Source organism: Molothrus aeneus, chromosome 1 (genome assembly GCF_037042795.1).
Source record: "Molothrus aeneus isolate 106 chromosome 1, BPBGC_Maene_1.0, whole genome shotgun sequence".
Taxonomy (NCBI): Eukaryota; Metazoa; Chordata; class Aves; order Passeriformes; family Icteridae; genus Molothrus; species Molothrus aeneus.
Window position 1 is genome coordinate 132,287,740 of NC_089646.1, and position 17,305 is coordinate 132,305,044.

The window sequence follows — 17,305 nt, forward strand, 5'->3', positions numbered from 1 at the left end:
AGTGAATTAATCTCATAGGAATAGTCTTTTCCTTACTGTGATATACAGTATTGTGTATATTGAACAACTTGGCAAAATCTGGATGTACAGACTGTACAGATCTAGTGTGCTGAGTCAATGAAACAGCTACTCAAATTATTCTTAGCTGGCTGGAGTGATTCCTCTGGGAAGAAATTGAAGCTAGCATGAATTTTGCTGCAACATACATCTAGATTTAGATTTACTCAAAGAATGAGAGCAGGCCAAATGTCACAGAATTAGGAAGACAGAGGAAAGGAAGTTGGCAAATAAGATATTTCCTTTCCCATCCATGTGTAAAAGGATTTGTCTTTATGCTAGCATGTGGTAATTTTGATAACCTTGATCACTGAGCAAGAAGCAGCCTTCCCTCTCTTACTGTGGATATATGTTTGGATTTTGTTGGTACAGAATGATTACATGTGCTGTTCTATTTTCTCTTGTTTGTTATCACCAGCTGTCTTACTGATTCGGACTGAAATTTTCTGTCTTAGTTTTCTCTGATCTGTCTGCTGCATCTTTTTTTCCAGATACTTCCTCAGAAAAGCCTCCCGAATCTAGAAGCTGCCAGTTTGAACAAAACCATGGGAAACCTAATTCAAAGAAGCCACTTTCCATGTCACAGCTGATGCAATGGAAACATTTCTCTGGGCAACATCAGACTCTTGCTGATCCTTTCCTTGAAAGGATAAAAGAAAATGTTTCTTTCATTTTCCAGAATGTAAGCAATCCAACTTCCCCACCTAATAAAACTTGAGTGTCTTTTTCTGCATCCTCCTTGACATAGGCCTTGTAAACAACTGATGTGCAGTTACCTATTGGTTTTTTTGCCCAGTTCTGTTTTGTGTGTTTCTTGTGAGGTTCTGTTTTGTGTGTTTCTTGTGAGGTTTCTGGATAAACATGATTCCTGGTGTTTATACAAAATTACAGTTATTACTAAGTTAATCATACCTGCTGTAATTATAATACAGATTTTTAAAACAAACTTTGCTTTCCAGTATTTTGTTCCTTTGGTATCATATATGCAGATTGATTTTTATGCACATTACTTCTGTAAGTCTACTTTGATTTATAGTTTTCATTTGATCATAATAATTTATTGCTTGTAAAGCTGGCAAAACTCTTCAGCCAAATTTTATAATTTAGGCAATGCTATATACATGTATATAACAAGACTCTGGTTGGATTTTATTATAACAACGCTATGTGTCTGTATAAATGCAGCTTTATAACAAGGTAGATTTTTTTTTGTTGAATTTACAATTTAATGGAATTCAGAGCAATAGTCACTAATGTCCAAAATTCTGAGGGCATGGCTTGATACTGTGTCAAAATATTCTAAAATTCTCCTATTGTTTTTACTTAGGAAAATAAACTTTATTTCTCAGACATACATAGTACAGGATTATCTTCATTTTGTTAACTCCTTTTAAGAATGTGTTTTGCCAGACTGAAGTACTGAGCATTTTTATGGTATATTTTATAATGACTGTATTACCCTTCTTTGAAGACATAAACATTCAAAATCAGTTTGTAACTTTTAAGTGAAGTACTTTGAAGTGCCCACAAGAGCAGAAGAATGGATAATTTTCAGAAATACTGCAAACTTACAGAATTTGAAAGACCTTGAGCAAGAAGAGGCTCCATTGTCATAATCCTGCATTGTGTTTGATATGATGATATATAGTATATGTGGCAACAGAGCCCAAGTGCCCAACCAAATTTCAGAAGCATTTAAAATTATTCTCTGTTACTGTTAGACTGCCTCTTTCCCTAGACTGGCATTGAATTCACAGCCCATCCTAACCCATCATCAGACATTCTCCTTGCATTTTGGTGCAGTTTTGGAACTTGAAAGCTATGTGCACTGACCTCTATTTGCCATCCATATTTATTTCAGAGGGTTTTTTGAGTTTCCTTCCACTCTAATGTGGGATGGCACCTGGAAGTAATGAAGACCAAAGTGAGACAATGATTGAGAAAGTCCTAAATTCTGAACATATTTTTGGCATGCATATTGTGTTCTTGGTAATAATTAGAATTATGCTAATAGGTAGAGTTTAAATAACATCTTAGGCTGGCTGCTGAAGAGCTCTTTCTTCACCCTGTGAGTGTTGGTGGGGGGGCCACGCTTATCCAGCTGCTATGGTGCCCATTTGCTGTCAGACAAAGTTCACACAGCTTATTTCACTTAGCAAGGACAAGGTTTGCAGCTCTGTATCTCAAGGTGGAGATTCCAGGCACTCTGTATAATGATAGTTATTGTAATTAATAATTATCTGAGACTGATGATACTTAGATCTGTGCTGCCCATAAATCTCTATAAGATCTCTCCTGTCCTTGTCTGCAGGACCACGCGCTGACTTTCTCTGCTGATGCTGTCACAGTAAGTAATGCTGCTTTGAGGTCAGGAAGGCCAAAGCAGCCCATGCAAACACACTCAATGCCAGTCACAGCCTCAGTACAATTCCCTGTCTGTGCCCAGCTATGTCAGGCTGCCCCAGACCTCTGGCAGTGCTCAGGGGACAGCTCCTCCTGCACCCACCCTGTGTGTCACTGCCAGCCAAGTGTGTCTCCCCCTTCACTTGTCACTACTTCAGGGCGTGGTGGAAGTGTGCATGTGCTTCTTGGGGTGTGGGTAAGACAATGCCATCCCAGTAACGGGTTGCACGTGGCATTACATGTGATGCAGATTGAAAATCTGATTCAGAAATTTTATTTATCCTGAAAAATTATGTTTCTCACTGGAAGAATACCTTGTGGAAAAGATAGGAAGCATGAATACAGACTCTAATTTACTGTGCCATCTGTGATTCACAGTAGTCTGCAACAGCCTTCATAGTGGGACCAGCCCATCCTGCTCATGTTTTATCCTAGTATAATAATCAGAATTTCCATACAGACTGCAGCAGTGGACGTGTGAATTCCCTCACCTTTAGGAGAGAAATGCCTCCTAGGAAAAGCCCCTGTGGTGAATTTACCCTAATCTAACTGTTGACTGGCAAGGTATATTGGGGATTTCAAGTCTCCAGCTGTGCCATGTTGCCCCTTCTCTTAACAAGTGTGAAACCTTAGAGAATGGGGAAGGTGCTGAAAGACAAATATCAGGAGGATCTGATACTTGGTCTAGCAGATGGTCTCAAATGCAGCTTCTGGATTCCTTGCCAGTGCTGCCAGCTCTAGAACGCTATGTAGTTTATGTTGCATGGTCTCACAAATCAGTGTCTTAGGTCAAAGACTTGCTCTGCAGAAAGGGAGAGGTAAAGGATAGTGAAGCAATGGCTGTGTTCTAGTGCAATTCTTGGAAAACCAGGTGTTAATTAATGTGCTTGGTTGCCTTTTCCAGTTTTTGAAGGAGGCAAGCATTAATCCACCTAATGGTAGTTCTTACTTGGACAGATGCCAAGGAGCCAAGCAAATCTGCCTAACAACAGGTTTTAAATTACCTCTTCATTGCAGCAGATACTACAGGTGTAAGCACAGTGGCAAGCAACATATTCTTTCAACAACAGCTGAGCATAGATTGTTGATATTTGACATTTATTAGCACTATGGGACCAGTACAGAGGAATGCCTGGGGCGCTGGTGGTCAGTGCCAGCTAAACACCCCAGTGCCTCTGTAGGTGTGAGATGTTGAGGGTTACCAGGTCAGGGTGTGCTCCAGCTGAGCTGAGGCTGTTTTAGGGCACTCCCTGGAATAACACCGATTTGAGCTGATTTTCACCAGTGGTCCAGTGAGGAGGAGCTTACCCTGTCAGAAGAGAGATAGGAAGACACACTCTTTAGGGAATGGGCTGCTAATCTTAGAATAGCTGCTGCAGGTCTGTGAATCACACTGGGCAGGGAGGCCTGTCAGCCAGCCCTCAGATACAGCAATTGATGCTGTGCTTGTTCCTTGCCAGGTCTTAGATGGGAGGAGGGGATTTTGGAGGATTTCAATTACTTCTGGTACAGGGCATGCTGCCAGAGAGACAAGTGTACTGTGTGTTCCTGCCTGAGATCAACTCTGATTTTAAAAAGCAGAAGGAGTGGTGTTTTATTTATTTCTGTATACTGCAGCAAAGTTTTTTTTAATGGGTTTCATGTGACTGTTTTTGTTGATTCAGCTTTTAACCATCTTGGAACGAGTTTTCTTTTCACTGAGATGGTGACCCTTAATCATTATTCTCTTAAAGAATAACAAGCTGAATTATTACTCTATTCACTTTGGTGTCATACAAGTTTGTATGGCAACTGCCATACAAATGTCTTGCACTCTGACAAGAGGTTGACATCAGGTTCAGTTAAGGGTCTGCCTTTTTCAGAGGTCATAAAGTTCTTTCACTTCTTGTCTGGTACATAGAGGTGCCAAATGGTGACTGAATGATTCTGTAATGGAAAAAACTCATGGGAAGTTCTTAAAATGCCAAATATGGAACAAGCTTTGACAACTGCTTGGGTTTACCACCAGGAATTTGGAAATACATGTTCCAGCCCTTGCAGGCAAGTAACACACAGAAGGAAAGTAGTTCTTTCATGTGCTTTCCATTGAATGAAAAGTTGACGTAAATCAGGGTTGTTTATGTGTGGCTTAAATAAATTATGTGTTTGTGGCCAGAAGATCTGGGAAGGCTATAAAGAACAATGAGAAAAACCACTTTGGGCTTTATGGAGTAACTGAAGAATAAGCTGAATTGAGAATGGTTTTTAACATGGCCTTGTGTGCCTTTCCTTGGTACAATAGCAAGACTGCTTTTGTAGGCACAGGTACTCACAGGACTTAGGAGGTATGATGCACTGTTCCACTCCTGCAAGGTGGTACATGTTTGCACAAGCAGCACCAGTCAGGACCAGGTAAGTAATCCTGAACACTGCAACCAGCTTGTGAGTATTGTGCTAGAAATTTCCTTTCTTGGGTGCATTGGTTGCTGCTACCTTTCTCCTGGCTTTTCATCAACATGTGGAAATATAAACAGATTTGGAGAAAATATGCCCATCTCTGTGGCTGTTGCTGCTTCCAGCCTTTTCTTCTCTCTCAGCCTGAGTTCTCCCTGTACTCCTTTGTTTGCTTAGTTTGATTTACGCCCACTTGACAACATATGCTCTTCATTCTCCTCTAATTAATTTCCTTCCAAGTAGGCAAAATGTCAGTCATTGTGACAAAAGCCTGGGCCCCTGTGAGTTGGCTTTTTGTGTGTTTTCTGTCAGCATCCTTTCCCTCTGTTCACGTATCACTACCTTGGCCCAGGTTTTAGTTTTTAGAGTGTGAGTTATGACATGTAATAGAGAGTTCCCTCTTGACCCTTGACTTTTCAAGGTTCCTTTTGAGGGATAGATTTGTTCAACAATAGAAGTGCAGTCTGAAATTTCCTCCCTCCACCTGGAACATGTTGCCTTTCATGGGGTTTTCATCCTGTAGGTGGACAGACAGGTCTCCACAGCCTCATTGAGTCAGAGTTCTGTGCAGGAATCAAGGCTTAGCCAAAACTTTGCAGAGCCAAGATCTAAATTCAATTCCCAAAACAATGAGTTAAGTAGAGGAACCTTTGTGTGTTATTCATGCTAATGTCACATTTGATGTGTGTACTACAAATGTAGAAGGGGTTAACAGTACTTCCTAATGCTAAAGCTGGCCAGCGCTTCCTGCTATACACCACTTTCCTATTTCCTTTGCTACTATGAAACTTTTCCTCTTTTTTCCCCTATCAATTTTTTGCTGCCAGGCTGATTTATGTTTGTGTTGCATCAAAACCTTCAGCAAAAATATCTGATCTGTTCCTGAGACAGGGTAGGAGAAAACACTTTGTTTTGTCCTTATTCCAGAACTGGAAACCCTTCTGCTGAAATGCCTTCTTGCCTTCATATTTTGGATAAGAACTTAAAATAGAGGTGGGAAAAAATAGGAGGAAAAGGCATGGCTTCTGCACTAACATGTTTTTCAATGTTCCCTTTAGTGTCTGCACCAGTTTATAAGTATTTGCAAAAAAAAAAAAAACAGGCACTAGTAATATTCTTTCTTTTGAGCTGCTAAAATGTCCCCTGATTTCTTCTACACTAGGCTTTTATCAGACTCAGAACTGCACAGTGCTATCAGTTTGAGCAAGCTGCATTTCCTCAGAGCTTTTACAGTGATCAGACCCTGAATGCTCCACATCCCACAGAGTGACTAGATGCAGTCTGACCAGAGTTGTTTAAGAGATTCTTTCTGCAATCTTGATCCAGTTGCTCTCTGCTGGGCAGACCACAGTGCCACAGCTGACAGCAAGGAACTGTCTCATCCATGTCCTTAATCAGCCGTCCCATCCACCCCCGGGAGGAAAAAAAGAACCATGTCACTCACTGAGTAACACTATAGCCAAGGTGGTTTGGGGTAAGGAAACTGGAGAGATCAGGGTTGTCATGGAGAGAGAAAAGGAAGTGGAGGGGACTCAGGAAAGCAAGGAGATGATAGGAGAGAGGAAAAGACTGGTCAAACAAAGGCTTAAATGGTGACCTGCTGTCTGAGCAGGATGTGTGGGGACAGAGGGTAAAAAAAAATAAAATATCAAGATTGGAACCAGATACCACTACTAAACAGAAAGAAGGATTGATTTTGTTGGAAGGAGTGAGAGTGCTTTCCTCCAGGCCCTGTAATGGACTCCTTAATTCCTGGTCTCACATTCTGCTTGTGGTAAATGCTCATTGTTTTTGGTTAACCTTGACTGGAGACCAGGTACTCACCCATCACTCTCCTCCTCAGCTGGACAGGGGTGTGAAAATATAACAAGAGGCTCACAGGTTGAGATGAGGACAGGGAGAAATCACTCACTGATTGCCATCATGGGCAAAACAGATTTTACTTGGGGAAATAAATTCAACTTATTGCAAATCAAATTCCAAGTAGGATAATGAGAAATAAATCTTAAAATAATTTCCCACACCCTCATTCTGGGCTCAACTTCACACCCAGTTTTCTCTCCCTCCTCCCTCCCAGCAGTGCAGGGAGACAGGCAATGGGGGTTGCAGTCAGTTCATCACAGGTTTTCTATGCCTCTCCTTCCTCTTCAGAGACAGAACTGCTCACACTCAACTCCTTTTTCAGCATGGGGTCTCTCCCATGGGAGACAGTCCTCTGCAAACTGCTCCAATGTGAGTCCTTCCAGAGGCTGCAGAGTGGGTCCCTTCCCAGGGTACAGTCCTTCAGGAACAGGCTGCTCCAGGGTTGTTCCCCTGCAGGGTCACAAGTCCTGCCAGCAAACCTGCTGCCCATGGGCTGTTCTCACCATGGGCCCACAGGTCCTGCCAGGGGGCTGCTCCAATGGGGCCTTCCATGTAGCCACAGCCTCCTTCAGTCACCCCCCTGCTCTGGCCTGGGGTGCTCCAGAGGCTGCAGGGGGATCTCTGCTCCACTCTGGACTCCATGCTCTGCACCGTGGGTTCCAGGGGAGCCTCAGCTTCGACACCTGGAACACCTCATCCTCATCCTCTCTGCCAGTGTTTCTCTCACATGTTCTCTCTCCTCTCCTCCAGCTGCTGTTCCACATTTCCAGGCCCTCCCTTTTTGCCTCCCCCTTAAACACATTATCCCAGAGGTATCACCACCATTCCTGATTGACTCAGCCTTGGCCACCTGTGGCCCTGTCTTGGAGCTGGCTGGCATGGGCTCTATCAGACACAGAGGAAGCTTTAAGCAGTTTCTCACAGAAGTCACACCTGGAGCCCCCTGCTGCCAAAATCTTCCTTCTCAAACACAATACACCCGTGGAGTCACTAGCAAAGCAATTGTTTCCTCTCAGCTCATGTCTGTAAGCTTCCAGAATCATTGACTTCTTTGCTATTGATTTGTGCATCACTGGAAATTTGAAAGTATAATCCAGATGAAAAAGTTTGCAACCTTCATTGCAGCATGACCTCTTAAAGGACACAGATACTGTTTTGCAAGCTGTGGACATTCAGGATGAGTGTTGCCTTGTGGACATTTAATGACCTTGTACATGTGCATCCCAGTGAAGTCTTGTGTGTGCACATGTTCCATTTCCTTGCTTCATCCAGCTGAGAGGATGGACAGCAACCTGGGAATAAATTGTGTTGCAGCTGATGTGAATGGAATTGGTGTTTTCTACATATACAGAAATCTGGTATAATTTTAGAGCAGTCATTCCAAATTAGCCAATGTCTTGGTGACAACAATGTATTATTAGAGAGCATCCAAAGGAGGGCAACAAAGATGGTGAATTGCATGGAGGGGAAGCTGTATGAGAAGCAGCTGAGGTCACTTGCTTGGAGAAGAGGAGACTGAGGGGAGACCTCATTGCAGTCTGCAACTCCCTCATGAGAGGAAGAGGAGGAGCAAGCACTGATCTCTTCTCTTTGGTGATGAATGACAGGACCCAAGGGAATGGCCTGAAGTTGTTCAGGGGAGATTTAGTTGGATGTCAGGAAGAGGTTCTTTGCCCAAAGGGTGGTTGGGCACTGGAACAGGCTCCCCAGGGAAGTGGTCACAGCACCAAACCTGACAGAGTTCAAAAAGTGGTCAAAAAGTGAAAACACTCCTAGGCACAAGGTGTGACTCTTGGGGATGGTCCTGTACAGAGCCAGGAGTTGGACTCACTGATCTTGATGCTCACTTCCAACTCAGTTTATTCTGTGATTCTGTGACTTTTAATTGCTGTCTCTAGTATCTGTGCTCCACCTCATAAGAGCAGTTAGGAACTCTTGATCAGACAGCAGTGATGTGAAGATAAATTAGTCAAATTCTATGCAACACTTGTCTGTCTATGGGAGAAATCAGTAATCCAACCTGAGGTTTAGAGACAAGATAGATCTGAATTCTTATCAAAGATGCACAACAAAAGAGTAAGAGGAGACAGTTATTGACTGTAGAATGACAAAATCTGAAATCTGACTGGAAATAACAACAACAACAACAACAACAACAACAACAACAACAACAACCACCCCACACAGCAAAAGAGATCAACACTGAAAGAGGCCTCCCAGAAGTCTGTGAAAACTCTATCCCTAACAGTTTTTGAAACCAGACTGAAACAAAGTCCCAATAACCTGATCTAACATTGAAGTTGGTGCTTTTCTCAGTAGAAGGTTAAACTAGAGGACCTCCTAAGGCTCCTTCCAATGTTTAAGTGATCTCCTGGCCTGTATTAGGAATATGGAGAAAGTACAGAGCTGTAAGGCATGTGACTGACTAATGGTCACCAACTATTGTCAAGGGTTCCTTCGGGTCTAAAACCTGTGATAGATGTAGAAAAAAAGAATCTGCTCAGGAGCAGTGAGGTTTTAAAACCTCATGTGATGAAAGAGCTCAGGAATCCTGCTTTGTGGAGAATAGGAAATCAGCAGGTTGAAAAGAGTTGTGAGGTCTTTTACTGACTGTGTCGGCAGCTTCCAGAAGCCAGAGTAAACCGAGGAGCCTGCGGCTGCAGATGAACAGTGGAAGATTGCCTAAGCCTGAAAGCCACTTGTCAAGATGCTTTTAGCAATGACTCTACTCTTTGTCTAGCTATTGACAAACTGTGTTGTTTTGCATAGCTGTACAATAAAGAAAAGCTTAAGTCAAAAGCAATAGTAATCTGTGTATCTCCTCCCAAAGATGTTGCAAGTTTTAATGGTCTGAGAAGCTGTTGAATAAACTGCTGAAGTGTTGCAAAAAAAATCTCACCTTTGATTTGAAAGCTTAACACAGCCCAGAAATTACCTTGAAAGTCTCAGACACCAACAGAAACTGTATTAGAAGGGAAGAACATGCTGGAGATGAAAATACTGCTGAACTTGACACTCCTATGAACAAAACTTGTTTGGAAAATAAATTCTGCTTTTCCTCTACTTGAGCATGCAAGCAACTTCTGGAAAGAAGCTTCCAAGAAAAATCTTATTCACCAGCATTCACCTTGAGCATACATTGTCAAGAGGACATGAAATTTCCCCCAGGACACGGCTTATTTAGTTCTGCACTGAGATGTGCTTGTGAAAGTTATCCTCAGACAATTTCTTTTGTTTTCCTTAGGAGAATTGCAGAGGTATCACAGTGCTGAAAAGACCACAGGTATAGCAGGAGACAATAACAGCAAAGGTTTGGCTTCAAGTTGTTTTTTGTTTAAGTGGCTAAGCAGTAAAAGTCCTGGCTGCAAAGGACTGCCCTAAGCCAAGTTCTCTCCACCAAGCTCATCCCTTCTCCTGCAGTGCAGCAGCTCTGGAAGTGAGAAGGTGCATTGCTTGCCTTTGGAGTGATACCCTGCCTCACAGCACTGGAAGTTCTCTCCCCTGTTACTCTCTCATCTCACCTTTGTCAAGGCCTATGCCCCTCAGCTGGTACAAGCTGATGTAGGAGGTGCCTGGTGGCACAAATGCAAGCAAAACACTTGTTAAAAAACAATTAGGATTGCTTGATGCTGTGCTCTTGTCCAGCTTTGGCTGCAGCCGTGGTTCTGGCTGTGAAGAGAAGTGTAAGAGTGTGAGTGTCTAATTTCAGCTGGGGATTTAGCTGGGGCATTGGTAGTGGGGAATTAAGGTGATTTGGGACCTCCTTCTTCAGCTCTGGTTTCCAGTTTCCCTCCTGGAGTCCCAATCCTTGCAGATATCACACTCCTGGGGCAGGCACAGCTTGTTTTGAGCTGTGTGTTCCTGCAGGCTGCATGCAGTTGAGTTGCCTGTCTGGCTGCCCGGGAGTGCTGGGCTGGTTTTGGGAGAGCTGAGGCATCATGCAGCAGAGAGGGACAGTGCACTGCTCCCTGCCTGCAGGTCTGCACTGCAGCCCCGTCCCTGCATCTGAAACTCAATCGTGAGCACACTCAAGCACTGGAATATTCTGCCTGGGAAAGGGATGGAGCGGCACTTGGGGACATGATTATTGCTCTACTTGGCAGTGCCAGATTAATAGTTGGAATTTATGATCTTGGAGGTCTTTCCAACCTAAACAATTCCATGATTCTATGACAGTGGCTCTGCTGGTCCTCCCGCCCTGCCCTTTTATGTCAGAGGTGCTCCTGCTCTTGCATGGAACGTGTTCGATGAAGCCTCTTTGCACGTCCGCGGGAAGCAAAGCCAGCACGCCGGCCAGGTGGGAGAGCCCCAGCAGCAGCCGCCCGGCTGTGCTCGCTTTGCATTTCCTTTCTTTGCAGAGAGCCTCCAGCAGAGGCAGCGAGCGAGGTTTCCTCAGAGGGTGACCTGAGGGTGGCAGCAGCTGCTCACGGTCCGTCGGTTCCGGCGCTGCCGAGCCCGGGCCGGTCGCGGAGAGCGGGCCCGGGAACCGCAGGGGGACACAAGGTCAGCCACGCATCGGGAGCGCCTGCTGCCAGGGAGGTGACTCTGTGTGGATCTGATCGCTCCTTCCGTGCAGCGATACAGCACAGTCTCTCTGTTTCCGCGTTGAAATCACTGGTATCTGGGTCTGGTGACCGGCTCTGTCCTGAGTGATGATGGGATGATGGGATGATACTTCCTGGCCAGGAATAGCGCAGCCTGCAGGTTGATAACTCATGGGAATGACCAGAGTCTGTAGACCAAAGCTGCAGCTGACACCTGACAGCTCCAGGAAACAAGAGCAGACACTGTGGACTACAGGAGCAAAGGAATTTGGGTACCCAAGTACTGCCCTAGTCCTGCTATAGGCACTGAGATACTCAGAGTCCTGAAACCACTTTGCAGATGCAGGCTGAGCTGTGAGACACCTGAACACACTAAACACCTACCCCAACCAATAAATTCTCTGAGGATAATCACAGGTTGATGTTTAGTTGTCAAAGACTTGGCACCGTGATTAAATTGGCCTTGTGTCTTTCCTTTCTCCTCATGCTGTAGGCATCTGTGGACCCCAGCTGAGGTACTCAGCTCTCCCCAGGCATTGCAGAGAATGCCTGTGCACTCAGCTTGGGGCTGTGATTTCTGAACATGGGGAGAACACTGAAAAGCTCAGTGCCATAATACTGAATTTCAGAACATCTGTGTCTCTGCACATCTGACTGATGCTGGCATCCTTCTCCAAGGTTTGGCTACAAGCCAAGAGGAAAAAGTAGAAATGACTAAATGACTGCATAGAACTGCTCTGTTCCTTTCATTTCCAGGGCCAGCAGAAGTCAGTAGGATCTTGCACGTGATTTAAGCCTGAGTACTTCTATGAATTACAATGTCTCATAATAGTTTGAAGAGGTTGTTCCATCACAACATTATAACCTTCAAACCTTCCCTCAGTGGTAGTTAAGACCATGGAAGGTCCCACCTCTCTATCCATTACCAAATTTGGCCACTTTGCATCATTCTATCAGGATCCAGGATCTTGGAGTTTCATTTGGGAGGGTCAGAGTCCCATGAGACGTAATTAATTCTTACTGCATTACAGTTGGGCAATAAAATCTTGAGACCACACACAAAATTTCTTTCAGGCCACACTTCTCCTGAAATCCTTGGGTAAGAACTGAGCTGAAGAGGATCAACGCTTGAGGATCGACGCTTCAAGCTTTGGCCTTTTGTTCTTTTGCTGAATCATGAGCGTGCCCAGAGTCAGTTCAAGCAAGCCTGGCATTCTCCAGCTGGTTTTTCCTGTTACCTGTGAGCCATTGCACCTGGAGTGCTCAGATGCAAATAGAACAGGATTCAAGATACAGGTGGCTGATCTGCTGTGGAAGGTATCTGAAACTACTGCGTCTTGCTTGTTTAGTCTCTTCAGATATGACCACTTTAGTCCATTTCCAGGTGCTCACCATGTGGTCAGTACACATCCCTCTAAGACACATCTTCTACAGCATCTAAACCAGAACTGACAATGTGATGACATCTGAAGTGCATTTGTAAGAACTGAGGAAGTACCACCTGAGAAAGGTCACAGGGAAAAGTCTGGTAAAATGTGGGGAAACATTCTCTTGCATCACTGATAACTGCCTGCCAAAGTGGGTGCTGTTCCCTTTTGGCAGTATGCTGGGCAGACAACTTCTGCTGACCAGAAATCCCTTACAGAAGTTGTTCATTATTAGCCAAAGCTGTGTGCTGCTCTGCTTTGCCCAAACCCCTGAGTGCCTGGAGCTGGGACAGATGAGAGCTTGTGTTTGAATGAGTACAGCTTTTAGACAGTCTCTGCCAATGGGGCTGATGTACAGACTAGTTTAATGAAAAGTTAAAAATTAATTACCCAATGTCCAGCCCCTGGCTGCTACCAGCAGCTGTCAACAGCAGGTCCTGTTTTGGTGTGGCTGAGGGTGGTTGTGCTGCAGAGAGGCAGAAACTGTGTCTGGACCCACTACAGGCTTCTGCTGAGCCCTGCAGAATGTCTGCAATAAGAACCCTTTCTCTCTCCTTTGTCCTTTCTTACAAGGAAAGAGGTCAGGAAGGAAAAAAGTCAGGAGCTGGGAAGGAGGAGGAGAAGTTTCAAGGAGAAAGTGTTCCTTTTAGGCTGGAAATGATGCACTCTCAGTGCTGAGCTCCTTTGACACTCTCCAGTTCCTCTCTGGGGGTGGGAGCACCCCTCCTACTTGTGGCCATGGCTGATACCTTGGGTTGTAGCTTTTTACTTTTTCTTTTTTTCAATTTTGTGCTACTTTGGTGTGTGGGTCTGGGTTTCACATAAGGGGATAGTAAGTTGTGGGTCTTAGTTTCATATTAGGGGAGAGTAAACTCTCTTCACAGAGTAGGTAGACAAAACAATTCCTTCTCTAACTGGGGACCCAAGGATGGCCAATCCAGATCTGAGGCCCAAAAGCATAAACAATGGTGGACTGAAGAGAGAAAAACAAGAAGGATGGGACTTCATGGGTTGGGGCTGTAGCTGGACAATTAGCTCCAATATGCAAATGGACCAAAACTTTTAAAAATGTGAGATCTTGTGACCAAGCCCTCTTTTGCTTCCATCCTGGAGCCATCTGGGCAGAGCCACGGCTTTGGCTCTGGTACTGCCTTTGAAGGCTCTTCAATAAATATCCTTTTTATTCCCCTTAACTCTGTCTAGCCTCTGTTCTAGCTGCTTAAGGCATCATGGCCAGCAAGGAGCTGCACCCAGGTCAGGGTATGGAGACCCAGGCCAGCCCGGGCATGGCAGAGGAAGGCAGGGTAGGAAGGGTAATGGCTTCCTTTCACTCAAACAATATTCAAAGTAATTTCTCCCCCCTCCTCCAGCTTCCCACGTGATTTGTCAGGCCAGGAAAGAATTCAGAATGTGATTTGCAATGAACAGCAGTCGTGCTGGTGGGTTGTGCTGATGAGGAGCTCTGATCTTGCACTGCCTTGGAGCAAGGGCAGCAGTCCCTTGTCCCCCAGCCCAGCTCCTGAGGATGTCCCAGTGCACCTGTGGCTGTGGCAGTGGACTGGGGGCAGTGTGGGCATGCTGCTGGTGCAACCCCAGCCCAGCTGCAGTGGCTGCTGCTTTCTGACACCTCACTGTAAAAAACCCACCCCAGTATCTTCCCACTCCCACCTGGAGTTTTCCACCTAATGCTGCTGTGAGGGGTTGGGCTTGGGAAAGAACAACTTTCCTCAGTCTTTTGGCTGGCTATCCTCAATAAAGGCTGTCTCTGCCTTTTTTAGGAGGGGAGACACACATTTGTGGTGCTGGAAATGTGTATGAGAAGATGACATTACAGCTACTGACCTGATGCGCTGCTCAGTGAAGACAAGTCTGATGAGGAACCATGCCAGTCCCCTCAGGGGGTGCAGCCTGCAGGGAGGAGTGCCAGCACTTCCCAGATCACTTTGGCATGCCTCTCATTACCAGAGAAGAGTTCAGTGACAATAAAATGCATTTTATTATAAACTTAAAAAACCAGATTTCTAGAATTCAAAAATTATTTGAAGTGTTAAAACAGGAGCATCAATTTATAACCAGTGGTATTATGGGTGAGGACTCCTGATACACCCTTTTATGCACTCTGGGCTCACAGAATTAACCTGCAGCTGTTACAGTTGTCCCAGTCTACCAGGTGCAATTTCATGCTGCATGATGCCAGACAGGAGCCTTAATCTTGAATATTCTCTGTGTATATTCTTATTTCCTGGAGATCCATTGGTAATAAACATTTGTTGGGTTTTCTGGTAATGTAACATGCTGAAGTTTAACTAATTACTGTTTAAATTTCTGCTCCTTGTGTTAATTAATTCCAGCAGAGAAGATGTAAACTGACCCCCACAGCTGGGCAGCACTGCAGGTGGATGTGCACACCAATGTAAAGCAGTTACTGGAGATAAAGCAACAGCATTGGGGGCAGAGTCTCCTGGTTTGTCTCAAGTGTAAATGCTGGAGACAGATACTTTTCTCCTCAGACTTCAGGATGGCTGAGATGCCTCTCTCTGCTAACTTTGCTTAACTAGTATTTTCTAGTAAAAGTTATTTTAAAACCACAAAGTTACAGACATTCTGAAGTAGCACCTTAAAAACGTGTTGATGCCAAGTCAGGCAGAGGGATGTAATGTGATATTGCAGGAAATGGTGGGATGTGACATTGCCCTCACTTGCGCATCTGAGAAGATTCAGTGGTGGACGCTCCAGTGGTGTTGCAATATGGAGCCTGAGGACTACTCTCAACAGAGAGTGTATGTCAGAGTGACAAAAATCCATGGAAGTTGTGAATTGCCCTGCATGTGAATTGTCTGCTCCTGGACGAGCACTTCTCCCGTTGTTTATCAGCACTTCACACTATACAAACTCACTGGCACAAGTTCAGTGGTTTAGGTGCCTTCATCATCTCTAGAATTCCTTGTCATTTGCTGCAGTGGACACAGAACTAAAGCCTGAGTGTGTGGCTTCATCTCCTAAAAGGAGAATGGAAGAGTTGCTAATTAATTACATATTTTATTATCAGACCTTCTCTTCCTGCCTGCTGTGACTGTCTGTTGGTCATGCTGTGTGTCCAGACACTGATGGCATCTCAGAGAAAGCCTTGAGGTAGGAAAGGTTTCCTTTAAAGCCCTGTGAGCTCATGAGAGTGAGATAGTGCATTCCCATGTGGTTAAGTTATCCACTTACAAGCTCTGGCTAGAAGTGTTAGCATAACAGCCTTGGGTTGCTAGGAGGTGCTGTGTGGGGATTAATTAATCAGGATGGTTGTGCCTTCTGCTTGCCATCATTGCTGATACAGAAGAGAGGTTTTCAAAGCCAAAGGCTGTGATGGACTCTTGTCAGGCTGACAGATTTGTGTAGAGAAGCACACATTAAGGCAGTTGTGGCATAAGTTAGTCACTGCAAAACACTGCACAGGGAAAAAGATGAACTGTGGGGCCCACAAGAGGCTCTGTCTGCTCCAGGCTGCTCCTCTGTCCACATTGTCACAGGCAGCAGCAACACTGAAACAGCTGAGACTGCTGAACTAAAAGACTTTCCTATTGCACTAAATGGGTTAAAAAGGCTGAGATTTAGCTCAGAGATTTTTGATCCAGTTTTGAAGCAACATCCTAAACTTTCTTAGTGCACAAGTAAGAGATTTGGCTTGTCCCTTGCAAGAGCAGGGGATGCTACCTCAGGTTGCATCTCCTTTACTGTAGCTGGTTGAGCTGCCCAGATGGTCACTTTCTGATGTAGTTTCACCCATATGGCTTAAGGCAGGATGGGAAGGAGCTGGGATAACAGTAAGGCAGCAGACAAAACAGAAAATCCATGAAAAGAATGATAAAACCTAATGGAGCTTGGAGCAATCTCTCCAACTGGACAGCAATGAGTGCCCAAAGCTCCAAAATGCAGTAGACACAAGACAGTCTTGATCACATGCACAGAGAGGACTGAATCCACAGAGCTTTTAAATGCTTTATAAACGCTTTAAAATGCTTTAAAAATGATTTTAAGACACTAAATTCATTGAACAAGCAAGCTTGCTGCTAGTTGTCTCCAAGCACCACTCCCTGGCAGGTACTATCCAAACAAAAATATTTGGTTTTCCCTCAGCTGAAGTCAGGTGTTTGCTCAGCTCTTTGAGAAGAATGCAAAAGGAAGGCAGGCACAGTGCTCAGATTCCAAAAGCCCTTTGCAGGTGACCCTGCATGAGGAACTTCAAGACAGCTGGCTCCAAGGGTCCTGTATTCAATGTGCCCCTAACCAGGGATGAGTGCTCTAATTCTCTCATGTATCTCAGAACTGCTGCCTGGTACGTGCTGTGTGAGACTGGGGCTCAGAGCCCCCCACCAGTTTTGTCTGCTGACTGAAGAGCCAAGTCAGTGCAATCACTGCAGCATGTCCAGCACTTGGTGGGGTGTCAGCAAGGGAGAAGGCTGCATCCAAAAATGAACATGAAGTGAACTCTTCTGCTGCACTGTAGGGGAAGCACAGGCGCATAGCCTTAATAGAACAACCCAAGAGGTCACACCTAATGCCTGTGTGCACCCTTTTCTGTTATCTTTA

General features: G+C 44.7%; 1 protein-coding gene and 1 long non-coding RNA gene across 2 annotated transcripts in view; both read left to right on the plus strand.

Moving 5' to 3' along the window:
* Positions 1-1,413, plus strand: part of RAD54B (RAD54 homolog B) — a 63,239-nt gene extending 61,826 nt beyond the window's left edge. The window contains exon 15 of the mRNA XM_066565387.1: positions 549-1,413. Coding sequence (XP_066421484.1) covers positions 549-775 — 227 coding nt within the window. The 3' untranslated portion in view covers positions 776-1,413. The remainder of the gene's footprint in view (positions 1-548) is intronic.
* A 3,250-nt stretch (positions 1,414-4,663) lies between these two features.
* On the plus strand, positions 4,664-15,018 carry LOC136555272 (uncharacterized). Its single transcript, XR_010783450.1, has 3 exons — positions 4,664-4,851; positions 12,375-12,617; positions 14,506-15,018. It is a non-coding gene; the product is annotated as an uncharacterized lncRNA (long non-coding RNA).
* Positions 15,019-17,305: the final 2,287 nt, after the last annotated feature.